This window comes from Aulonocara sp. 'chitande type north' Nkhata Bay, linkage group LG17, assembly GCF_057382095.1.
Source record: "Aulonocara sp. 'chitande type north' Nkhata Bay isolate Kocher_YH1m ecotype deep benthic linkage group LG17, A_spYH_male_GT1.1, whole genome shotgun sequence".
NCBI lineage: Eukaryota > Metazoa > Chordata > Actinopteri > Cichliformes > Cichlidae > Aulonocara > Aulonocara sp. 'chitande type north' Nkhata Bay.
This window is the reverse complement of record NC_141360.1, coordinates 8,002,840-8,025,410: the sequence shown is the minus strand read 5'-3', so window position 1 is coordinate 8,025,410 and position 22,571 is coordinate 8,002,840. Positions and strand designations below refer to the sequence as shown.

General features: G+C 45.8%; 1 protein-coding gene across 5 annotated transcripts; it reads right to left on the bottom strand.

The window, feature by feature from the left end:
- Window positions 1-802: 802 nt before the first annotated feature.
- Window positions 803-22,272, bottom strand: tmem125a (transmembrane protein 125a). Of its 5 annotated transcripts, none has more exons than XM_086268646.1 (3): window positions 22,032-22,272; window positions 10,221-10,743; window positions 803-6,106 (listed from the first exon to the last, which is right to left on the bottom strand). In XM_086268646.1, exon 3 carries the CDS (start codon window positions 5,643-5,645, stop codon window positions 4,947-4,949), a length of 699 nt encoding a protein of 232 aa, XP_086124772.1. In that variant the 5' UTR covers window positions 5,646-6,106; window positions 10,221-10,743; window positions 22,032-22,272; the 3' UTR covers window positions 803-4,946. The 5 variants fall into 5 exon arrangements, with proteins under 5 accessions (XP_086124772.1, XP_086124773.1, XP_086124775.1 ...); XM_086268647.1 differs by lacking the exon at window positions 22,032-22,272 and adding an exon at window positions 18,345-18,473; XM_086268649.1 differs by lacking the exon at window positions 10,221-10,743.
- Window positions 22,273-22,571: the final 299 nt, after the last annotated feature.

Genomic DNA, 22,571 nt, shown 5'->3' with positions numbered 1-22,571 from the left:
GTGGAAAGGAGACTTTAAAGGAAAACAGAAGGGGGTACAAAGGTAAAATTAACCTGAAGAGAGTTTGTGTGCAGAATGTGAGAATATTGACAAAATGGTGAAGAATTCTTTCCCCCAGGATTCTTCTCGACTCCCTCTACTGTGCACGCTTTTCACCACATCAGTTCAGCTGCATTGCTAACAACACAGAAGAGTCCTGAGTCATTTTTACCATGTTTGCTGTTAAAACAAAAACATACTATTACAATCAGTCCTTTTCTTTTTTCATGTGGAGACCTGTTTGAGACCCCAGTGACGATTTTAATAGATCTGTGTTATGTGTTTTGATTAATTTATCAAGGACAATTTGTCCATAGGGAACAAAGGGATATATTTGGAAATAAAACATTTTGTATCTTGTTATGGGATATCAGTGTTTTGTTTGTTTGGTTGTAATTTTTGCACATAGTTCCTTACTACATTGGTCAAGCAAATTTTAATATTTGTGGGTGAAATAATGTTTGCCAGCTCTGAAATGTAGATCAACAATCTGTCACATTAGTGAACAGATCTCAGATTAGTGCTCCATTATTATTCTGAGTTAACGGCATAAAGGCGCTACATTAAGGTGCAATTCTTTTAAATGATTAGTCTGACATTTTGTGAAATATGCTAATAAATTCTTGCGGGACGTTAGATGAGGTAATTGATGCCATTCTCATGTCAGTTTGCTACACGGACCAAAAAAATTAAAGGAGCATTTTGAATATACATGAGATTTCAGTAGGAAAAAAACATGCTGGATATCTATACTGATATGGACTGGGTACTGTTTCAAATGATGCAACATTGTTTGATGGAAATGACAATAATCAGCCTACAGAGGGCTAAATTCAAAGACACCCTGAAAATCAAAGTGAAAAAATTACACGGTAGGCTAGTCCATTTTTCCAAAATTTAATTTCAGCAACTCATAACGACACTCATGAGGTCCCTTTGTAGAGCTCTGACAATACCAGAGGATGCCCCTAATGAGATGATGGTTGGTGCCCTGAGAGCTATCTTCCCAGGTCTCGACTGGGGCACCACTGAGCTCCTGGACAGTCTGGGATGCAACCTAGTGGCACTGGATGGATGGAAACAAAGTCTTAGAGGTGTTCTATTGGATTCAGGTCAGGCAAAGGGTGGGGACCAGTCATTGGTATCAGTGTTTTCATTTTCCAGGAAGTGCCTGCAAACATACTGCCCCATGAGGCCAGGCTATGTTGTGCACCAGGAGAAACTCAGGATCTACTGCACCAGCATATGACAATCGGACTCCACGGTGCCGGGCACTGAGCACAGGGCCAACTAGCAGACGTCAGCCCCTCAAAGCCACTCTCATGAAGTCTGCGTCTGATTGTTTGATCAGAGACATTCACAACTTGTGACCTGCTGGAGGTCATTTGGTAGCTCTGGCAGTGCTCGTCCTGTTCCTCCTTGCACAAAAGACCAGATATCAGTCCTGCTGATGAGTTAAGTCCATTCCAGCTCTCCTAGAGTAATTGCCTGTCTCCTGGAATCTCCTCCATACTCTTAAGACTGTGCTGGGAGAAACAGCAAACCTTCTGGCAATGGAACATGCTGGAGGAGCTAGACCACCTGTGGCATCACTGTAGGGCCCTGGTATTGCCTTGTGTTACCAGTAGTATTACCGCAGACCCTAGCCAAATGCCAAATTAGTGGGAAAAAAAACAATTAGTGGCCTCCACCCCTAAAACCATTTGTATTTGGGGATTGTCTCACTGTTGCCCCTCCTGTTGTTAATTTCATCAACACCAAAGCAGCTGAAACTAATTAAAAACCCTCTCTGCTACTTAATTGACCAGGTCAATATCTCAGAGGTTTAACTGACTCGATGCTGTACTCTGATTAAAAAGTGTTCTTTTGTTTTCTGGCATGTTTTGGTTGCCTGGGGTTAGGGATAATTGTTATCTAGTTAGACCACAGACAGCTAAGTAGTCATTGGAATAAATGTATGCAACATGCTAATGCATAGCGTTAAGCTAGAAGAATTGTGAGTAGAATTTGAAGGGCCGCCATATGCATCTTCACGTCTCACCCACAGATGTTGTTTGGCGTTTCAGCAATACTGTGTTCAAAATGAAGCCTACTTTTGGAATCAAACGAGAACTCCATTCAAATGCAATGTGGGGAAAGTCTTAAGCAAACAGGATGCACCTGAACAAAGTTAGGAGGGCCACAGTACAAGGTCTGAATATTTTAGTAAATCAGAATTTGGATTTTTTTTTTTGTTTTATTCTTCAGTGGAAAAAAACGTGTTTTTACTGCAGTGTAAACTTGTGGACAAGAATGACCACTTTATCCTTTTAAGATGAATTTAACAACACGATACCAAGCAGAAGAGCGGTCTGAATGTCTTTCAAATCCAGTGTATAGCAGAGAAACAATTTGTCCAGTTTTTGTATTCTTTCTTCTGTTTAGCTTGACAGAAAAGCTCTGAATCCTCTCCTCCCACACAGTCCTCTCTCCTCAGTATCAGAACTGCCTCCCAGTTCGCTCTGTTCACCTCTTCTGGCTGTCATGCATGGGTTCACAGCCAGTCATTTCTACTGTATAGGCCACTGCAGGTCAAAAGGCAAACTTATGTAAGTAAAAGTCAGAGGATTTCTGTGTGTTGTCAAAATCCAGCAGGGTCCATGCTATTTTATTTTTCTCAGTGTGTGTGTGTGTGTGTGTGTGTATTGAAAGAAAGTGGTGCTGGTCTATGCCAGCCCCCACAGATCACTGTGTTGTGCATTGTGCCTTCAGCTTGCTGTCCATCATCACACCAACAATGGTTAACTGTGTGACCCTTTTGTCTCAAGGCAGCAGCCTGTGCGTATGTGCGGACAGATAAGAGGCGTTACTGACTTACATACGCACACACAACAGAAACACAATACAAGGCCATTTTTTAGGTTCTTCTGTAAGTGTTTCGCAAACACGAATGACCTTTTGCATCTTCTACTCTGATTCTGTCCTTGCGTCTTAAAAGTATCGAACGAACTTTTCCAAAAGGACGAAACATGATTGCTTTTGCGATATATTTTTTATATATATATTTATATATATTTATATTTCTGGAAACAAGAAGGATTAAATTATACCAAAGCTATATTTTCAGCAGCATAGCGTGGAGTTGTCCAATTCAGAGAAAAACTCACGTAGACATATCGACAACCTAGTTTAAACGATTGCAAATGCACTGAAATTCTATGACTGGCCAGGCTGATGCAATGGATTTAATTTCACTGATTTTTCTTCGTCTCAGCTTTGTGAGGAATGATTATGGCTTATTATCTGAGCCAGAAATAGCCCACATCTAATAAATTCAAAGTGCCGAGACTACAGATGACACCTCCAGCTATGCACCGCGGTTAAATTAAAAGTGTATTTTTGTAAAGTCTCAGTATTATTTAGAGAAGTCCAACAGCACAAGATGTAGCCATGAAATTTTAAGTGTGTAGCTGACATCAAATAAAGACTCAGTCTGAGCACAGCCATGAGCAATCCTTTATCTAATAAAGAAATAATGAATACTGAGTAGGCTATTCATGGCTGAGAATGTGAACAACATGTTGAAAATTGTTGTGGCAAATGTGATGCCATCACAAGATAGTGGGTACAAAATCAGAACTGGAGACTAACTCCTATTATTTAAGCCTTAATCCAGCAAGATTTGCATTATCTTTTTTTGGTGGTATCAAAACTCTAATGCTCACCCTGGCTGCCCACCTGGACAATGAGAGAAATCCATGCAACAAAGCGAGACTAAATGAGTCTGCAAAGCTTGGTGGTTGTTCTTTATGACCTCCACGTTATTTTAAATGAATGTTTTACAGTACACAGTGGAATGCGATGCCGTGACGATATCAAAAATCTCGATTAACACTGGTTTAAGATAACAAAGCGCCGCGAGAGTCACAATTAAGACAGTACAGTGTTGATGCACAAAAAACACAAGTTATTCATACATTCTAAAGTGCTGTGATACAAGTCTCCAACAATCACATTTGACAGGCTGCCACAAACACTATACCTCCGCAGCATGAATTTTGTTAAATTATTATTAAACCGAGGCAATAAAACTCCCAAAGAATCCCTCGTATTCATCATCCCAGAAACTGCAGAGGCAATATTTTCACATATACACGAAGATCATGAGGATGGGATATGAATCAAAAATTATAAATAGGATTTTGTTCATGTTCATACTGTCCCATTTCTTGCAGATTCCATCTTATTCAATTTCCATTTCATCCATTCAGATGACACTCTCATCCGCAACTACGAGAGCCTCAGTGAGCAGGTAGTGGTCAGATGTGTGGTCCCTGGTCAGTTATCACAGATGCAAATCACATGCATAAATTTGAATGTGCCGCCCTCCAAATGAGGACTCAAAAAACATTACTTCATCTTTTAGAGAACAAGATGGGTTTGTTTGGTTGTAGGCTTACAGTTCTTGGAATTGATAGACAGGGAATAGCTCAAAGTTCATTCATGGACTTTACTCCTGCTGTAGGTTAGCTGTACTCAGTTGTAGCTTGCTTCTCCTGTGGGATAAAAATTGTGCTTGTAATTTATCAGAACTGGCTTAAATATTTTTTGTTGTTGTTCTGTGTGTCTTCTCCATGCTGTTTAGTATTTGTCCTGTGAGAATGGAGTAACATTTACCCACTATAGATAAAAAGCAGACCATCACCATGTGTTCGGTTCTTCTGGCATTTTCCATTTTTGCATCCTTACTCACAGAGATCTGACTGCCAATAACTAACGTGTTCACTAAGAATATACTACACACTCAACTATTTTATCTCGTACGCAGTCTGCCGAAGCATGCATGGTATGAATCTGTGTCTGGGCATAAAGCCAGTTCTAATTTAGTTGAGCCAGTGGGCAAAAAAAAGCTTTATTGGGGTTGCATCTCATATAAGGTTAGCCAAACTGGAGGTAGTCTCTCTTCGAGCGTGACGGTCCATATGTCCTGAAACAGTGAAGATGTGCAAAACCCGGTCTACAAACCGCCGTCCGTGCCTCGTCCTCTCAAGAAGGATCACCACTACAGAGTATATCCCAACACCCACAACTGCAGCTCCACCTCCAGCCAGCAAAACCACTCCAGAAATGTACATGTCATTAAGGGCTTGGCCAGGCTTTGGCATACGGTTGGCAAGGGCCAGATGCAGTAGAACCCCTCCACAAATCAACAGTGACAGCCCGGTAATTAAAACCACTAGAAGGTCCGATAAACCGCCGCTCTTTAGCATGTCGATCCGCTGTCGGCTCCGAACGCAATTCATGTCCTGCACAGCTGAGCTGAGAAGTTGTTTGAGCAGGACTCCCAAGGCTAGCAGGCACAAAGCTGTGCCCGTGCCGAGCCGCCACTCACTCGAGACGCTGGTGGTAGTCGAAAGAAGGCCGACGCCCCCAAGTCCGCAACCCAGGATGAGAATCACAGCGACACAGTAGCAGAGGAAAGACTTCCCAGGATCTCTGAACCACCACAGCTCCACTTGTTCCTCTAGGATGCTGTGCTGAATCTGTGCTGGGTCTGCTGGACCATTAAGGCCCAGTTCAGGACTCCTGGCTTCCCTTGCGGGGGGAAGGTTGTCCAGCTCCGGCATTGTAGTGGTACTCCCAGCCTGCTGAAGAAGGATGCAACCACCACAACGAGGGAATGAGAATCCACAAGGTTACTTTGGTCCTTCCTAAATCTACCAAAGGTTACTGCAGGTCAATCAGGACAAGCAAGAGATTCCAGAAGCTTTATGGGGGAATTTGCTCAAAATTATCCAGAAATTTTTCGATTTTTAGCAGATCTAAAAAGAGGTTAAATGTAATTCCCCAAAAATGTTCCAAAAAATTTTACTGAGATCAGTGTATTGTATTTTATCCACAATGGTTTGTACTCAAAGGTTCCACAAAGTTAGTTTGGATGTATTGTTCCTGAAAATTCATGGAATTTCTTGTAGTTTTTCTTGTAGTTAACACCGGATACAGAGTCAGATCCCAGTCATCCTTAATGCGTTAGTTTCTGAATCAAAGAATCCACACATCGGCAAAAGTGTTAGTTGGTAGCAGTCACCTGGAAGACAAGACATACAGTTCATTCAGTGCTGTAGGTGGCCTCTCCAGCTCACTTAGTTAGATAACTGTCTTACTAACTAGTACATAGATTCAATTCCTAACCAAACAATAAGTCACAGCACAGAAATGCATGGATAAGAAGTGCTCGTCTATCATTTCTTCCCCAAGCACAACGTGGAGAGGAGTAATAGCTTAACTTTCAGATCAATTCAATTCAATTCAATTGAATCTACACAGCACCAAATCACAACAACAGTCGCTTCAAGGTGCTCTAACCACCCACGTTCAACAGTGTCTGGCTAAACACAGGCTTATATACGAAGACTTTACTTCTGTTTCTTCCTTCTTGTTTTTAAGGGTCTCTTTGTTTTCCACACCCTGAAGGATGTGATCAGTACAAGATAAGTTAAAGAAAAACTTCAGACCAGCTAAAAATCCTCTGCATGCTGAGCTCCAGAGGTTGAAGTTCTTTGCCTCCTATTCACCAACAAGTTTGTTTTTTGTTTCTGCTCTTTTATTTTCTGACACTGTGTGAAACCTGAGAAGCAACAAGCACAAACAGTGTTATTCAGCTCGGTGTCAAGTTTCTCTTTAAAAATTTTAAGTTTGTGTATATTTTGCAGCAACGGATAAAAAGCAGACAAATTAAAGACACGTACACACACATATACACACACAAAGTTTCTATGTAAAAAAAACTTGGTGTGCTGACACCGGCAACCTTTTCTTTCTCTCGTTATCACTATGGTAATGAGTTGCCACTACAGAGGCGGCTGGATAAAAGGAGCATCAGCTGTCGATAGAATAAACAATTCCTATCCCCCCCCCTTTTACACAGTTGAGTCACTGAAAATCAAACAGCTAATCCACAAATGTAAATTTTCGTTCTTTTCATCCTTCCAAACAGACACCCACACAGCCTCACTTGACGAATCTTTCTATTACCTTGAGTCCAGTAAATCTTCTTTTCCTTCCTCACATGCACTGTTAACACAAATTGGAGTAAACCCCCCAAATCACCACCAACCCTTTATTTAACCTTCTTGCTGACCTCAGCACATTTAGCGTCCACACTGTAGTTTGTAACCTCTTCACACACCCGTAACACAGTTATGTAAACAAACAGCAAGCAAACAACCTCAAGGTTATGGCTCTCCACAGCTTGTCTTTCAAAAAAAAAAAAAAAACTGTCTGCGGCTTTATTTCTATCAAAGTCACAGGCCCACGCTGTCCAACAGAAGCTGACAGTAGTCACAGTTTGTCCTCAGCGGTCGTGGATCCAAATTGAAATTGAAATCGCATCTTTGAATCCCCCCACACACACACACACAGACACACACACTGTTTGGAAAAGACTAAACAAACATGCAAGATCACATTTCTTGTCAGTATGGACAGGTACCGCCTTGTATCGAGGTGGAGCAGTTATACCGTGACACGGGGAGATATGAGTTGCATACACAAGGTGTGAAATGAAGAGTGAGGTAATTACAGCCGAGGAGGAGGGTGTTTATTGGCAACATGCTGTTCTGGAAGCTTTTCACATCCTGTATCTGGTGGAGTGCTGTGTCAGTATGTGTGTGCGCGCGTGTGTGTGTGTGTGGTTGGCTTTTTTACAGTTGTAGATAAGTAGTTAAAAGAAATGCTATAAAAAGAACATGTGACTTATCACGTTTAATCATATGATAAGCCTGTGCATGTTTCACTGAGTATCTGCATTTGTTTTCGCATATGTGCACGTGTGTGTCTCTGTGTGTGCACCTGTGCATGTATGTTGAGTCACTAATTAATCCCAGCTGATTTGAGCTCAGTGTCACTGACAGGTGAGGCCAAAAACACAGCACAGTCACTGAGATGAAGAAACATATGATTTAAGGTGAAAAAAAGAAAGACGCTACAACGCCACCCAAAGCTGTGAAACTTAAGCTCCTAGTAACATGAAGCGCGTGATCAACAGGGCGACAGAGCGAGAGGCACCGGCACGTGACACAAGATGAAACTTAACCCTCGATGACGCGAGTATATCTTACTTCATGTTCTGTTTTTCGCAGTCGAATCCCCACAGAGACAAAACACAGACACAGAACTGCTGGGCTGTGTCTGCCTTTCTTCTTTTTATCACTTATATGACCTCTAAACCCTGTCATATCATCCGTGTCTTATTGGCCTCATAAATATCTCCACAAAAGCACTGACTCACTGCCTAACTCTGTGCTGGCCTCCTTTTAAGAAATAGAAAAGAAGTAGAGAGGCACAAATAATTTACACAAACAAATTATTCAGTTTTTCCACTGTGCTCTGCTCAAGTCACTAATGTCAAAAGTTGACTTTTTTTTCTTTAGTAAAAGCTTGAAATAATCTTTGGTTGTCAGTCTGAAACCTTGATACAGTCTGACACAGATTGTGAATGAGGTAGGGCCATCTCCTCATGCTTGAAAATTCAAAAAGATTTTGCGGCACTGCTGTTGCCCGAAGTCATCTTCATCCCACTGTTTTACACCCGTGCGCTAAAACCTTCAGTGCACCATGTCTAACGATGAATCTTCACACCTTTAGCCGTCGATTCACACTCCCACAACTCTTGGCATATTCATAAAATATAGATCCGCAGATGCACTACTGCCGCTGACTGTAAAACTCAGCGAGGCTGAGTTGACAAGCAGCATTATTGAGAATCTGCTTCATCCCTTCATTTGGACTGACAATCCCGGCACTTGTCGTGACCTATGAATGTGGCAGGTACTTGCATATCAAAAATGTGCTGATTATAAATCAGCACATCTTGATGTCTAAAGTAGCTTATAAAGGCATTTGAAAGCTACTCTAGTGATTATTATTTAAATTTATCAGAAGACACAGTGTCTGAAGACCACCGTAGATGGCTGTCTTTTAAGTGACAGGAATAATAAGTGTGTCATGGACACTCAGCTCTGCAGAAGTACTGACATGATTGAAATGGGCTGACACTACCAGTAAAAACATTCTCTGTACTGCTAATGCAACCAAAACTTAATTAAAGTCATTAAAAATCCCAAAGACACTGTAATTGTAAACCCCGGACACAGAGTATCATCCTCTTTCTCTTTCGCTCTCTCCGTCTCTGCTACGTTTTCAGCCCACAAGGTCACAAGAGGAGCTGTGCTTTAGAGTAAAATACAGTATACCTCACTCCAATTACCTGGGAAGCTTTGGGACTCCGGTATTCCCGCCTCTGTTATGTTGGCCAGCTGAATTCATTTCACCGGCCATTAGTGCCTCGTTTTACTGTTGATGAGGGGTTCTTTTTAAAGTTGGATGTCAGGATATCGTATGCTAATCAGAGTGCCGGTCAGCAGAGTTTGATAGAAGAGAGCAAAAGCATCCAAAGAAAGTGAAGTAGGCAAAATTTTGCTTATTTTAAAAATGCAAAGAAAGAAAGAAAAATGCAGGGACTCAGGTGGGAGAATGAAAGCGCAATAACCCCAAAATGAAGTGGAGGTTGGAGTGCTTGGCAAAGGTGCAGTGCAGAACGTGGTAGCTTACAGCAGATAAAAGCATGCGTTGACATCCAGGGAAGCTCGGACTGGAATGCAATGCGTATTACGTTTTGACTGTCAGAGGAAAAAAAGAGAAAACAGCTTTATTCAGGTAAGCACAGCACAATGGGAAGTGGCTTGTATGCTGTTTAAAAAAAGCTGAAATATTGTTTGCCAGGCTGTTGCAACTTCTGTGAATTCATTCTGGAGCACACAGACTGGAGGGGAAGAGGAAGTTTGGGGCTCAAAACCAAACTTGTTGTGCTATAGACAGCCTTTCCTTCAGTATTTGCAGTTCATTTGCTTTCCTCTAAATTATGTTCACTATATTTAGAGGTTTTTTTTCCAATCTTCACATCCTCTTACTGCACAAATGTAGAACAAGGCATCAGTGCCAAATAATCAAAGCGAAAATATGTCAGAAAAAAGATAGATCCTTCTGCTCCTGCTGCTGAATTTCCTGCTGTGTGCATTTTTTATCTGAGGACGGCAGGACGGGCTGAAGGGGAGTCCATGGGAGATTAGACGATGTGTTGCTGTGGTGACAAAGCAATGCTGTACTTCCTGTCTCCCCCCCCCTTTTACACTCGCACCCACCCTCTTCTCCTCTAGTCAAGCGTTGATTCTCTTGGCGTCCCCACGGGCGAAGAGAGGGGTCAGGGTTGGCTCCATCTGTCTATGTGATGGGCATCGGTGCCAAGCGCCACGGGAGCTGGAGGGAGAGGAAAGAAGACTTGTGCGGAGTGGGAGGGTAACGGATGTTTCTGAGCAGTCATCTGGGACTCCGAATGGGGCTGAAACTGGGCCTGGGGAGTGGGAAAGGGGTTCAGGGAAGTGGATTGGGGATAAGGGCGTTAGAAGCAAAGGGACAGAGGGAAAGGCTAGGGGCTAAGGAGAGTGCTGAGACTTCACTCTTGTTCCTGGTATAACAAAGGTGGCTGGCAAAGAAGAATGATGCTGAATAGGTCTTTATGCAGGCAAGCTGGATCTTTCGTCTGTTCTCTAGTCACAATGGACAGGCAAGACACTCGGGGAGCCTCGCTGTGTCCGGAACCAGTGATGAGACAATGGCAGAGTCAGTATTACTGTCCTCACTCTGCCAGGCATCACAAGGGAAAACCTAAGAGAAAAAGAAAAGACTTTTACAGGAGCTGCACATACTGTTCTTTAACCCTATGGTTCACTTTAAAAGCACTTACACGTTCATTCCTCTCCTGTTCTGCCACTGAAATTCAGCTTCTATCCCTCTAACGGCAAGCAAATCACTGTGTTCAAATGTTAAAGATGCTTCAAGTCTACAAACCGGTGCGTGATCGTCAAACTGATTAACGAGCTTAATTAAAATCTTGCACATTATCAAGGAACGGAATACCCAGATGAACCCCCGCAACACCGCAACCAGAACTACGTTTCTTTTTCAGAAACTAATGGTTTGTTTTCAGCTACTGGGGTTTTAAAGATGGCAGTGTGGGTTGGATTTAACTAATTCTATAGCTGGTGGATGCACTACCATGAAATTTACTGCAGGCATTCATTTTCAGTTTGTCCGGCGCCACCCGTCAGGATGAACTTTTGGTCCCGGGTGAAAAGTCTCAACAAATGAGAAGTGGTTCAAGTACCATCTGGGATGATTCATGATGAATCTGTCGATGCCTTAAATTTTAATCTTGTGCCATTACTAATTAATTACTCTAGGTGTGATTAAGCCCAGAGGGAACACAGTGGAAGTAGTTTGATGTGATTCCTGGAGTGCTGCAGCGAGAAACTGCTACAATCACACTTCAGCGTGCGACTGTACCTGGCTTCGGGACCTTTGGGGTGGACAGGGACATTAATCTAAGTGGTAAGAACAAATGTGAATGGATTGCAGTAGTTGTGATTAAAGAAAAAGTGGTTTAATACCAGATATGTTACTGCAAAACAATGTTTCTCGATTGGATTCCTCCATCAGCTGCCACAAAGGTCATCCAAATGACCGTGTACGTGGTCGGTAGCTATGTATAGCAAACAGATGCTTACCACCCTCTGTCCATCTTGAATGTATTGTGTCTCAAAGTAAAATGGAGATAATTATGCATGGCTTCTTGTCTTGATTATTTGTTATCCCTTATTCCTCTGCCTGAGCAAATCATCCCTGGATCGCCTACAAATGATCCGGAATGCCTCTTTCACGCACCAGGTCCCATGGGATATAGATTTTGTCTTCCTTACACTGGCTCCCCCTAAAGTTTACGCTTCAGTTAAAACTTTTGGTAAGCCCTTTCAGAGCCCTCCATGGTCAGACAACTCTGTATGTCAGTGAATTACTACAACCAAACATAACATCTAGATCCCTGAGGTCTGTGATTTAGGTTAAAGACAAAAAAATGGTGACTGTGCTTTTGAGGTTGTGGCTCTCTCATACCACAATACCCAAATTCAGTTTAGATTTAAGTTCCTTGTTGTTCCTTCACTTTTTTATAATCCATTTAACTGGGCTCTTCCTTTAGCATAATCTTCTACCTTTATGGGCTATTGAGCTACACGTTTCCGATGTTTTGGCAGATATACCGCAGTAATTTCCAAACTTTTGGGATGAATAAGTTGTTGTTTTCTTACCTCATCTATTGTCAGAAACTTTGGCTAATTGCCAATCCCTTCTACATTAATGGCATTCCCAACTGCTCCACCTGCACTTTGTTGCTAATTAGCTAGCGTTAATATGGCTAACGTGAAAATTTGTCGACATTGCAATCTGATGCATTAGGCAGCTTCACAGAGCAGCTAGTGTGGCTGCAGACCTTCAGTTGTAAGCGATATTAATATTTTTAGATGCTTTAAACTTCCCATTTTCATTCTCCTCCTTACCCACTGCCTCATCTCAGGTGATTTTCTTCCTTCCCAAATGAGCTTTATATCTCAGCTTATGACACAATATCACCCTGACTGGCACGACCAGCCAAGACCTTCCCCCCTGACACTTTATCCACAACCAAGCACACACACTCATCCCCATCTGCTTTCTTCACACTCTTCCTTATCTCCATAGCTTTACACACGTTTCCTCCCTTTTTTCTATGCCTCTCATATCGTTCTCTGTCTCACTACCAGTGCTCCTCTGTGTGGCTACTTCTTATCTTTTCTGTCTGCTCGGGTATTGGGATGTTGTGAAGGCAGAGATGTGCATGGGGTGTGGAGGGAGGATTACTCACAGAGGTCCCTCTGGATTCAGGTAAAAGCCTGTTTGACTCAAAGCCCCATGCAAACATGTGTCATGCACACAGCTACCGGGACCTTTTTCCCTGTTTTGGTGTTTACATTGTTTTCTCCTTGAAATTCTGATGCTATTCTCCCTTCAATCATTCTTGTATTCACATCCCATCATTCCCAACATTAAAAAATATGCCAATTCATCAGCCTCGGTAAAACTGCTGAGTATTGTTAATCCCCAACGCGAACACATGTTAACAATCAAAGCCAAAACTCGATTTGCACAAATTTGTTATCTGGAATATGGTGTTCCTCTCTTTTTAAATAGACTTCTTCCTCTCACTGGAAACACTGCTGTTGACAAAAATGTAGACCAGTCTAATTCAGCTTAGCAGAGGCTCTGGATCTCACTCAGCCGGTACGATGGGAGCCAAATGGGGCTTTTAAACACTGAGCGCAATTCAAAATGGCTCGAATATTTCTGCTTCTGTCAAACTGGCTCCTTTACCATGACTCCAGAAATCCAGATTTTTTTTCTTTCTTTCTCTTTTTTTTTTTGAAAGTTGAAGGAAATTAACTGAATGACGTGCATAATGACTAAGTTGTGTAATAACCCTCGGTCCCCGAAGTGGAGGAGTGTTGATTAAAAAAGAAAAAGAAAAAAGGGAAGAACCTCTGTCCAGCCGGTTGCTTTCCCTTGTCATGCACAGCTGCAATATTAAAACGCTAATCAAATCACCAATTAACATGCTGGTCCCCTTCTGCTTCACTCCCGCTGACGATGGAAAAGGCTCACCCCCACCTCCCCATCTTCTGTCTTTGTTTATTTTAACCCTGACCCTTTCCTCTTGTGGGTTTTAAAGGTGATTTTCAACATATTTTAATTTGATATTGGCTGTCTGGTGATGATAATTGTAATGAATGAGATGGCTGTCTCAGTGTCTGGCTATTTCCTCACTACCTGAACTGATGTCTCCATCCTGCAGCTGCACGTTGTGGCTGAACTTTTAATACAGATTTTTAGTCTTAGGTGACAGGAATTTTTTTTGACATCTATGTTCCCCGGAGGATGAAACCTAACAACTATAATGAGCTCCCAACTTTCTCTGTAGTGCCTATATGAGGAGGACACCTGCGGTTAAGTGAGATGTTCTAATGACTATTGTATCGATAAGATTGAAAAAACACTGATGCCCCCACACTTTTATATGCTTAATATTGTAACGTTCACAAGAACCAGACGGTTGGGGTCTCAGTTTGTCCGTTTATTCGGCACATAAGCCAGCGGGTTGTTAACTCAGGGGGAAGCGCTCTCGAACTACACCTCTCTTCAGCCTGGCACACACACAGAACAACCAGGTCCCCCCCACCCCTTCCTGTACACCACCCTCACTACTTCCTGCAGCCCAACCAAACATGAATCTTAAAGGAACAACAACAGTGTGCAGAGAAAACCAACATGTCACTGTCCAGTAACACTTAACCATCGTTACACTGCCCCCCCAGCAATAAGTTCCTCGTCCCCGAGGGAACGACACAGTCTCTGAGGCGGGGCGGTAGCCTACGTTCCCTCCTTGACCTCCTGAGCCCCTGAGGAGGACGCGGAGCTTCGGGGCTTTGGGGTGAAGAGTCCGAGGGGGGGGAACGCAGCCCCGGTCGGGGGCCCCTCTGAGCAGGGTCATGGACGCTCTGTACACGTCCCTCTGGAAAGGAGGGGAGGGACTGTCCTCTGTAGGGGGCCATCCGGTCTCTGTGCAGCGCTACTATCCTCCCCCTAGGAGGCAACTGCACCCTGTAAACAACCTCCCCCACTCGCTCTAGGACGCTGCAAGGCCCCACCCAGCTGCTATCCAGTTTAGGACACCGTCCCTTCTTCCTCTTTGGGCTGTAGACCCACACCAGCTCCCCAGCACGGAAGTGCCTCCCTTTAGTGGTGATGTCGTAATTCCTCTTTTGGCGCAGGCCTGCCTTCGCCAGCTGCTCTCGGGCGTAGGAATGTGCAGAATCCAGCCGGTCCTGCAGCTTCCTTGCGTAGTCCCGGCCCGGTGGTGCCTCTGGCGCGTCCGGGGGTTTCCCAAAAGCCAACTCTGCAGGAGTTCTCAGCTCTCTCCCTAACATGAGCAGGGCAGGCGTACATTGGGTGGAGTCCTGCACTGCCGACCTGTAGGCCATGAGGGTAAGGGGAAGATGGTAATCCCAGTCCCGTTGGTGTTCTGAGGTAAGGATGGCTAGCTGCTGGGCCAGCGTCCTGTTAAACCTTTCCACCAGCCCATCGCTTTGGGGGTGAAGTGGGGTGGTGCGGGTTTTCTTAGTCCCAAGGCGTTCACACATGGCAGCAAATACCTTGGACTCAAAGTTACGCCCCTGGTCACTGTGGAGGGTCTCTGCTGTTCCAAAGCGGCTGAACATCCCCTCCACTAATACATCAGCGACCGTCTCAGCCTCCTGATCTGGGATGGCGTATGCTTCCGGCCACTTGGTAAAATAGTCCATGGCCACAAGAACATAGCGGTTTCCTCTGTCTGTGCGAGGAAATGGGCCCATGACGTCCACAGCTACTCGCTCCATTGGGGCTCCTGCTGGTTGCTGCTGAAGCTGAGCCCGGGACTGGTCTTGTGGCCCTTTGTGTGAGGAACATGCATCACAGCTGCGGCAAAAGTCCTCCACATCCCTCCGCTGTTGACCCCAGTAATAGCCCTGGCGGAGGCAGCGAAGAGTCTTGGAGACCCCAAAGTGGCCAGAGCCAGTGCTCCCATGGCAGGCTCCCAGCACAGCTGACCTCAGCGACCTTGGCACCACAACCTGCCACCTCTCCTCCCCCGTGGCAGGATCCTTCCAGGCACGCTCCAACACCCCCTCCTTCAGCCTGAGAGCTGCAAACTTGGCCCACAGCCCCCTGGTACAGATGGAAAACCCAGTGACCTCATCCCAAAGGGGTTGCTCCCCCTTCTCCAGCCACTGCAGGACCGGCAGCAGGTCTGTGTCTTGTTCCTGCCGTGCCCTCCACTCCGCTGCATCCACCACCAGAAGAACCCTGCAGGCGAGCTGTGCTGCTCCGTCTATTGTCGTGAGTTCCCGCTCTATTTCCTCTCGCTTCTCACAGTAACGGCAGCCAGCTGCAGCACATGGGCGGCGAGAGAGGGCATCTGCGTTAGAATGGTGCGTCCCTGCTCTGTGCTCCACGGTGAAATTGAAGGCTTGGAGCTCCTCCAGCCAGCGAGCCACCTGTCCCTCTGGCTCCCTGAAAGACATCAGCCACTGAAGGGCAGCATGATCAGTTCTGACAACAAATGCTGTGCCGCACAGGTAGTATTTAAAGTGTCTCACCCCCGCCACCACAGCCAACAGCTCTCGTCGTGTGACACAGTAGCGCCGCTCGCTCCTGTTCAGGACCCGGCTGAAGTACGCCACCACCTTCTCCCCTTCCGGTCCAACCTGCGACAACACCGCTCCCAGCCCCACATTACTTGCGTCAGTGTCCAGGACAAAAGGCAGGGCGGGGTCAGGGGGGGCAAGGACTGGGGACTCTGTCAGCGATCTGCGGAGGGTGTCGAACGCCTGCTGACAGTCCTGGGTCCAGATGAAGTCACGGTCCTTCTGCAGCAGGTGGAAGAGTGGTGCGGCTATGGAGGAAAAGCCCTTCACAAACCTCCTGTAATAAGACGCCAGTCCTAGGAAGCTTTTGAGCTGTTTCTGGTCTGCTGGTGTGGGCCACTCGGTAATGGTGTGAATTTTTTCCTCCAAAGTGCTGATGCCCTCACGACCCAGCTTGTGGCCCAGAAACTCCACCTCCCTCCTCATGAAGTGGCACTTGTCGGGATGCAGCTTCAGGCCTGCAGCCGCCACCCTCTCCAACACTTGTCTCAGGGCATCCAGGGCAGCATCAAAGGAGCTCCCGTGCACTAGAAGATCATCCAGGTAAACCAGACACCGTTGCCGTGGGACGCCAGCCAGCACACTGTCCATGAGCCTCTCGAAGGTCGCAGGAGCGTTGCAAAGGCCAAAACTCAGGACTTTGAACTGCCATAGTCCCCTGTTAGTGCAGAAGGCTGTCTTCGGTCTGGATTCCGGGGACAGTGGCACCTGCCAGTAGCCACTCCGCAGGTCCAGGGTGGAAAACCAGGAGGACCCGGCTACTAAGTCGAGGGACTCATCAATCCTGGGAAGGGGGTAAGAGTCTTTCTTCGTCACTTTGTTGAGTGGTCTGTAGTCCACACAGAAACCTTTTTCTTAGGCACCATCACCACCGCGGAGGCCCACGGGCTATCAGATGGTTCTATGATGCCCGCCTTCATCATTTCACACAGCTCCCTGTCTGCAGCCTCCTGATGAGCCAGGGGCAGGCGGCGGGGGCGCACTTTAATAGGCTGGGCATCCCCGGTCTCAATGACGTGCTCTACCAAGTGTGTCAAGCCAACATCACTTTCTTTCAGGGCAAAAATGTCACTAAACTCTTTTAGTACCTGCCATAGACTCTCTTGCTGCTGTGGAGTCAGCCCCTCACAGTTCTTTGACCAGATACTCCTCACTGCTGAGAGCCTCTCCTCCTCCTCCTCCTCCGCTCGCTGTTCTGCTGGCGGGTCTGCAGGGGTCTCTGCGGTGGAGGTGGACGCCGCGGCAGATGCTGTGCAGACCGGGGGAGGAATAAGCGGCACCTTCTTCCCATCAGGGAGTACGAGGAGGCCTTTGCCTAAGTCCAGTACACCGCCAATGGCTCGTAAAAAATCCAGCCCAAGGATGCAGGCGTCCTGCACGTCAGCCACCCAGGCAGCATAAGACACACCGAGGTCCCCCACCTTGAACTGGAACACTCCCTTCCCTCTCATTGGGGCCAGATCACCGGTCACAGTCTTAAGTTGCACGTTAGTCGGTTGTACAGCAGCTCCGGTTGGGACAATATCGGGTCGGACCAGCGTTGCATTGGATCCCGTGTCCATCAGGGCCGTACAGGACACCCCCGCAATCGTCACTGGAACATGGCAAAAGCCGCCAACCTGGGTCCAGCCCACAGTGATGGCCGCACCGGGTGGAGGTGGCGGTGGTGTGGGGATGTCGTTCTCCCAGGCCCGTGTACTCCCGCCTACACGGGCCCGTGGGCGTTTCCCTGAACCGCTGCAAGCTTGGGGCACTGCCTGATGAGGTGTCCGACTTGTCCACATCCCCAGCAGCTCTGAGGTCGGCGGTGTGGGCCAGCCCGAGGGGAAGGCGACTGCAGCGAAGCTGTCTGCACCAAACTGCACAGGCCCGCTGGTGTCTCCATCTGTTCCACAGGTGCTGACACAGCCCTCACCACGTGTGCGTCGTCAGCGCCCCCAGAGGATCCTGCAAGCATCTCCCTCTCCAACGCTAGCTCCAGGGCTGCACTGAGTGTGGCCGGCCGAGCAAGCTGAGTTTGCATGCGGAGCTCTTTAGGGCTCAGGGCCTGCAGGAACTGGTCCCGAGCTAACTCCGCCTGCACTGATGGTGGCATGCTGTCATACGCCCTCCGGCAAAGGCACTCGACTTCATGGGCCAAAATGCGGAGGGGCTCACCTGGCAATCTGCGTCTGTTGTGGAACTCCGACCTCAGCAGCACTGGTTGGTTATACTGCCCGAAGCGCCTCTGAAGTGCTCCGACCAGAGCATTATAATCTCCCCTCTGCTCCTCGGTCAGCAGCAGCAGGCATGCAGCTGCATCCTCACACAGGCACAAAGCCAATTGGAGAGCTTTATGTTCCTCAGACCAGCCAGCTGCAACAGCTAACAGCTCGAACTGTGCGATAAACACTTCCCATGGCGTCTTGCCGCTGAACTTAGGCGTTTTTATATTCGCTGCAGCTTGCTGGGCGCCGCCATGTTTGTTTACATCACGTGACGGCGCGCCAAGCGAGGTCGACTCCTTCCCGCCGGAATCGCGGCCGCTGTGCGAACAGTTCCCGAGCCTAGTCAAACCTGGAGAAAATCCAGCCTCGGCAGACAGCCGCAGCGCCGTTTCCCTCACTCCATGGGCGGGCGAGCGCGGACGAACCTCCCTCTCCTCCGTCTCCTTCTTAATCCTGCCCGGCAACATCCTCGTCTCGTAACGGCAAGCGTCGCCGGCAACAGGGTCTCGGGCGTTCTGGGGTTCTTTTTTCTTTCTTCACTTCTGACACCAATGTAACGTTCACAAGAACCAGACGGTTGGGGTCTCAGTTTGTCCGTTTATTCGGCACATAAGCCAGCGGGTTGTTAACTCAGGGGGAAGCGCTCTCGAACTACACCTCTCTTCAGCCTGGCACACACACAGAACAACCAGGTCCCCCCCACCCCTTCCTGTACACCACCCTCACTACTTCCTGCAGCCCAACCAAACATGAATCTTAAAGGAACAACAACAGTGTGCAGAGAAAACCAACATGTCACTGTCCAGTAACACTTAACCATCGTTACAATATGAAACTAGAGCGAGCAGCTTGCTATAATGTTTACATATATCACAGACAGAGAGCCAGCAAGAAAACTGATACATGCCAGAGTATTGATAAAGTTTCAAAAATCTCTCCCCATGCTCTCCTTCATCTCCTCTTCCCCTCACTCCCTTACCAGTCACAACAGATGGCTACCCCTCCTCTGAGCCCGGTTCTGCCCGAGGGTATCTTCCTGTTAAAATGGATCTTTGTCTTCCCATCGTCGCAAAATACTTCCTCCTATGAGATTGTCAGATCATTGGCTCTTTATTTTATTACATAAATTGTACTTGGGCTTGATCTGTAACTTCTTGGAGTCTCTACTGCTCGCAAGTACCTGGAAAGCAAATAGCCTTCCCATCACTGTCGGGTTTTTTTAATAGCACCGTTCTAGCAATAGTAAACACATGTTAATGTGTTAACCAGTTAAAAACAATGACGCAAGTGCTAAAACACCAACATGTTAGCAGTGGATTTAAAGCTGCAGTGCTGATCACGAAGGGAAAAGCAGCCCGTGGATCTACAGCGGCTTCATCAAACTTAAACATGCCTCTTTGTCAATTCAGTCTGTTATAGAAGTAAATAATTGATTGATTCATATATAATGCCAGCAAGCTCCAGCGTAGACTGCACTAACAACATGGTATTTTTTTTATAAGCTGCGTAAGTGAAAACATGAATCATGTTTGGAAATGCTATTAGTCTCATCTTTTAAAAAGGTGGGACCTCCCACTGATGAGACAAAAGTGGATCCTGCCAACATGATGTGAGGGTTTCAGCGGGAGAAACTGGTAAGGAATACAGGATGCTGACACTCAGCTATGTCTGTGTGTGCAGTAAGCATTTTCTCACTGATAAGTTAGAAATCAGTGTCATTTTAAGCTTACTGTATTTCTGCAGGCTAAGCTGAGGCATTTTTGACATTATTCAGCTTGTGTTACAGACGTTTTTCAGAATGATACGAGTGACACTGTTTTGACTGCAAGTGCCTTCGCTAACCACAGCAGAATGCTTATATAGCTAACATTAACTACCAGCAAAGATTGCCAAAATAATCCTCTGATGTGGTGAAATCTAATATTTTTAGCCAGCTGCAGTCATTTTGCGAGTGATTCAGCCCTTGATTGTGGTGCCCGCTGTTCTCCCCTCCAGTGGAGGTGGTGTTCAGAGGTAAAGCACTATCTCTACAAGCTGCCGGTATGGATGCGTGTAGATGTAAAAACAATCTTGTGCAAACAGCTTAAAGTTATGATCGTCAATTTGATGCAAGTACAAAAGGAAGAATTGCCTTTTCTGAACACAGTCTGGCAGTTTAGCCTCATCTCACCCCTTTATGGAATTCATTATGCTTACTGATGGATGTGTATTATACCCAGGGACAGGAGTGGATGTAGTCATTACAGCTGCTACCGATGCCACACTACATACCTGACTGTGTGCATCTGCTGACGGTGGAGAAAGGGGGATATTTAAGATTCTTGTCTGATACTCTACTCTGATTTGTGTGTTGTCTCAAAGCCAACACACAAACACATACAAAAAACGCACCCTGTGTTGCACGGTTATCCACAGACTCAATCACTGACTCACTTTGTTTTTCTCCTTCTTTCATCCTGCACTCTGTGTTGACTTCAGGCTCTTTCTTAACGAGGTCTATCACATGTTGTTTTCAGCCTGACTTGTTTTTAAGAGTTAGACCTCATCTTAAATGATCCTTAAAGTGCTTTCGGTGTAGAGAGACTGACAGTCAGCATGTAACCTCGGCTCATTTAGATGCCCTGCCATGATTCATCTTCGGCCTTTAGATTAGTACCAGCAGATCAAGAGGTTATGAGCAAAGCAGCAGGGGTCATGCCTGGACAGTCTATTGATCTGTTGCAATTGCGAAGGCTTGAATACAGCTACAACACTCCCTTTCTATGTGGTTTATGGATTTTCCACAATGCAGCAAAACTGATAGCTGAGTATATGACAGCAGCCCTATGAAGTGATGATCTACAGCGTATCTGAAGCCCTATGTGTTTGATAACTGTGGACCAGCCTACCAGAGCAAAGGTTAGTGGGTATGGCATAATGTCAATATCTTTTACTTCCTTGTTTTCCTCAGTATAAAATAGACAATTTATTCTTCCGGGAAAGTCCAGAAAGCATACGAGCATGACAATGCAACTATTGTGGGAAAAGTGACACCAATATCCAGGCACCTTACATCTACATACAATGGATTTCTTTAAGAAGTAGTGCTTACATCTATCATAAGGTAGATAGATAGATAGATAGATAGATAGATAGATAGATAGATAGATAGATAGATAGATAGATAGATAGATAGATAGATAGATAGATAGATAGATAGATAGATAGATAGATAGATTGATTTAGTCTTTTAGTTAAGTCCTTACAAAAGCCAAGAGAGAAAAACACTTTTAAAAAGAGACACGGATACTGACCTTTATATGATAACACTTTAACAGTTTAGTATACAACTTACTAAATTGTTAAATATTTTGTTTTTTAAAAATAAAGGTGCTATGTCCGTGACACCAGCCTGCACTACTGCGCAGATGAGCGCTATTATTACTATTATTATTACTGATCGACAGTGACCTTCTTTTATAATCCTTTTTATAATACTGCTGTTCATTCGGGAATAAAGGAACGTGAATAATGTAGCAGTTACAAAAACTCGCATGTAAGTTTTTAAATAAATCGGATTTAAGAAAAAAAGCCCTTTGTTGGTAAAAAGTTGAAACTCTTCTGTGTTTGGAGCTTGTTTATTAGAAGCCACTCTTACCTGTGCGCTAAGCTGTTCACACTGAATGCCTTCAGCTCCGCGCAGTAGCTGCGCTCGATTTCTTTTCAGTAATTCCCAGCTCGTTGTCCAGATCATCAAAGTCCCACAGCCGTATGTCGCCGCATACCTTCAGCCGTCTTTTGGATGAGAGGGTCCAGAGCAATGAATGTGCCGTGGGTGCCGCGCTTCCCCTCCTTTCGCTCTCGGTGAAAGCCCTCAGTCTCTCTGCCTCTCCGCCGGACGGACTTCCCCCGTTTAATGCAGGTGTGGCCGCGCACGGCGACAGGGGACGCCGATGGGAGGGGACAGAGAGTCAGCGAATCGACCTCCGCACTGCCGTGGGTCCCCAGAGGGAAACCAGCACATGAAACGAAGGACGGCTGCTCCTGATAAATAAAAGATTCACTGTGATTGTGGTGGAGGGCTGTCAGGTTTACAGAGTAGTATTGGTTTAACCCTTCCAGTCCACAAGGAGGCGAAAAGTCTGCTGATCAATAGATTAATCAATAACTGTAGCTAGTGTTAACAGATTGATATAAT

Excerpts from the sequence above, each read along its gene's own strand:
- tmem125a (XM_086268646.1), bottom strand. The coding sequence starts at position 5,645 with ATGCCGGAGCTGGACAACCTTCCCCCCGCAAGGGAAGCCAGGAGTCCT.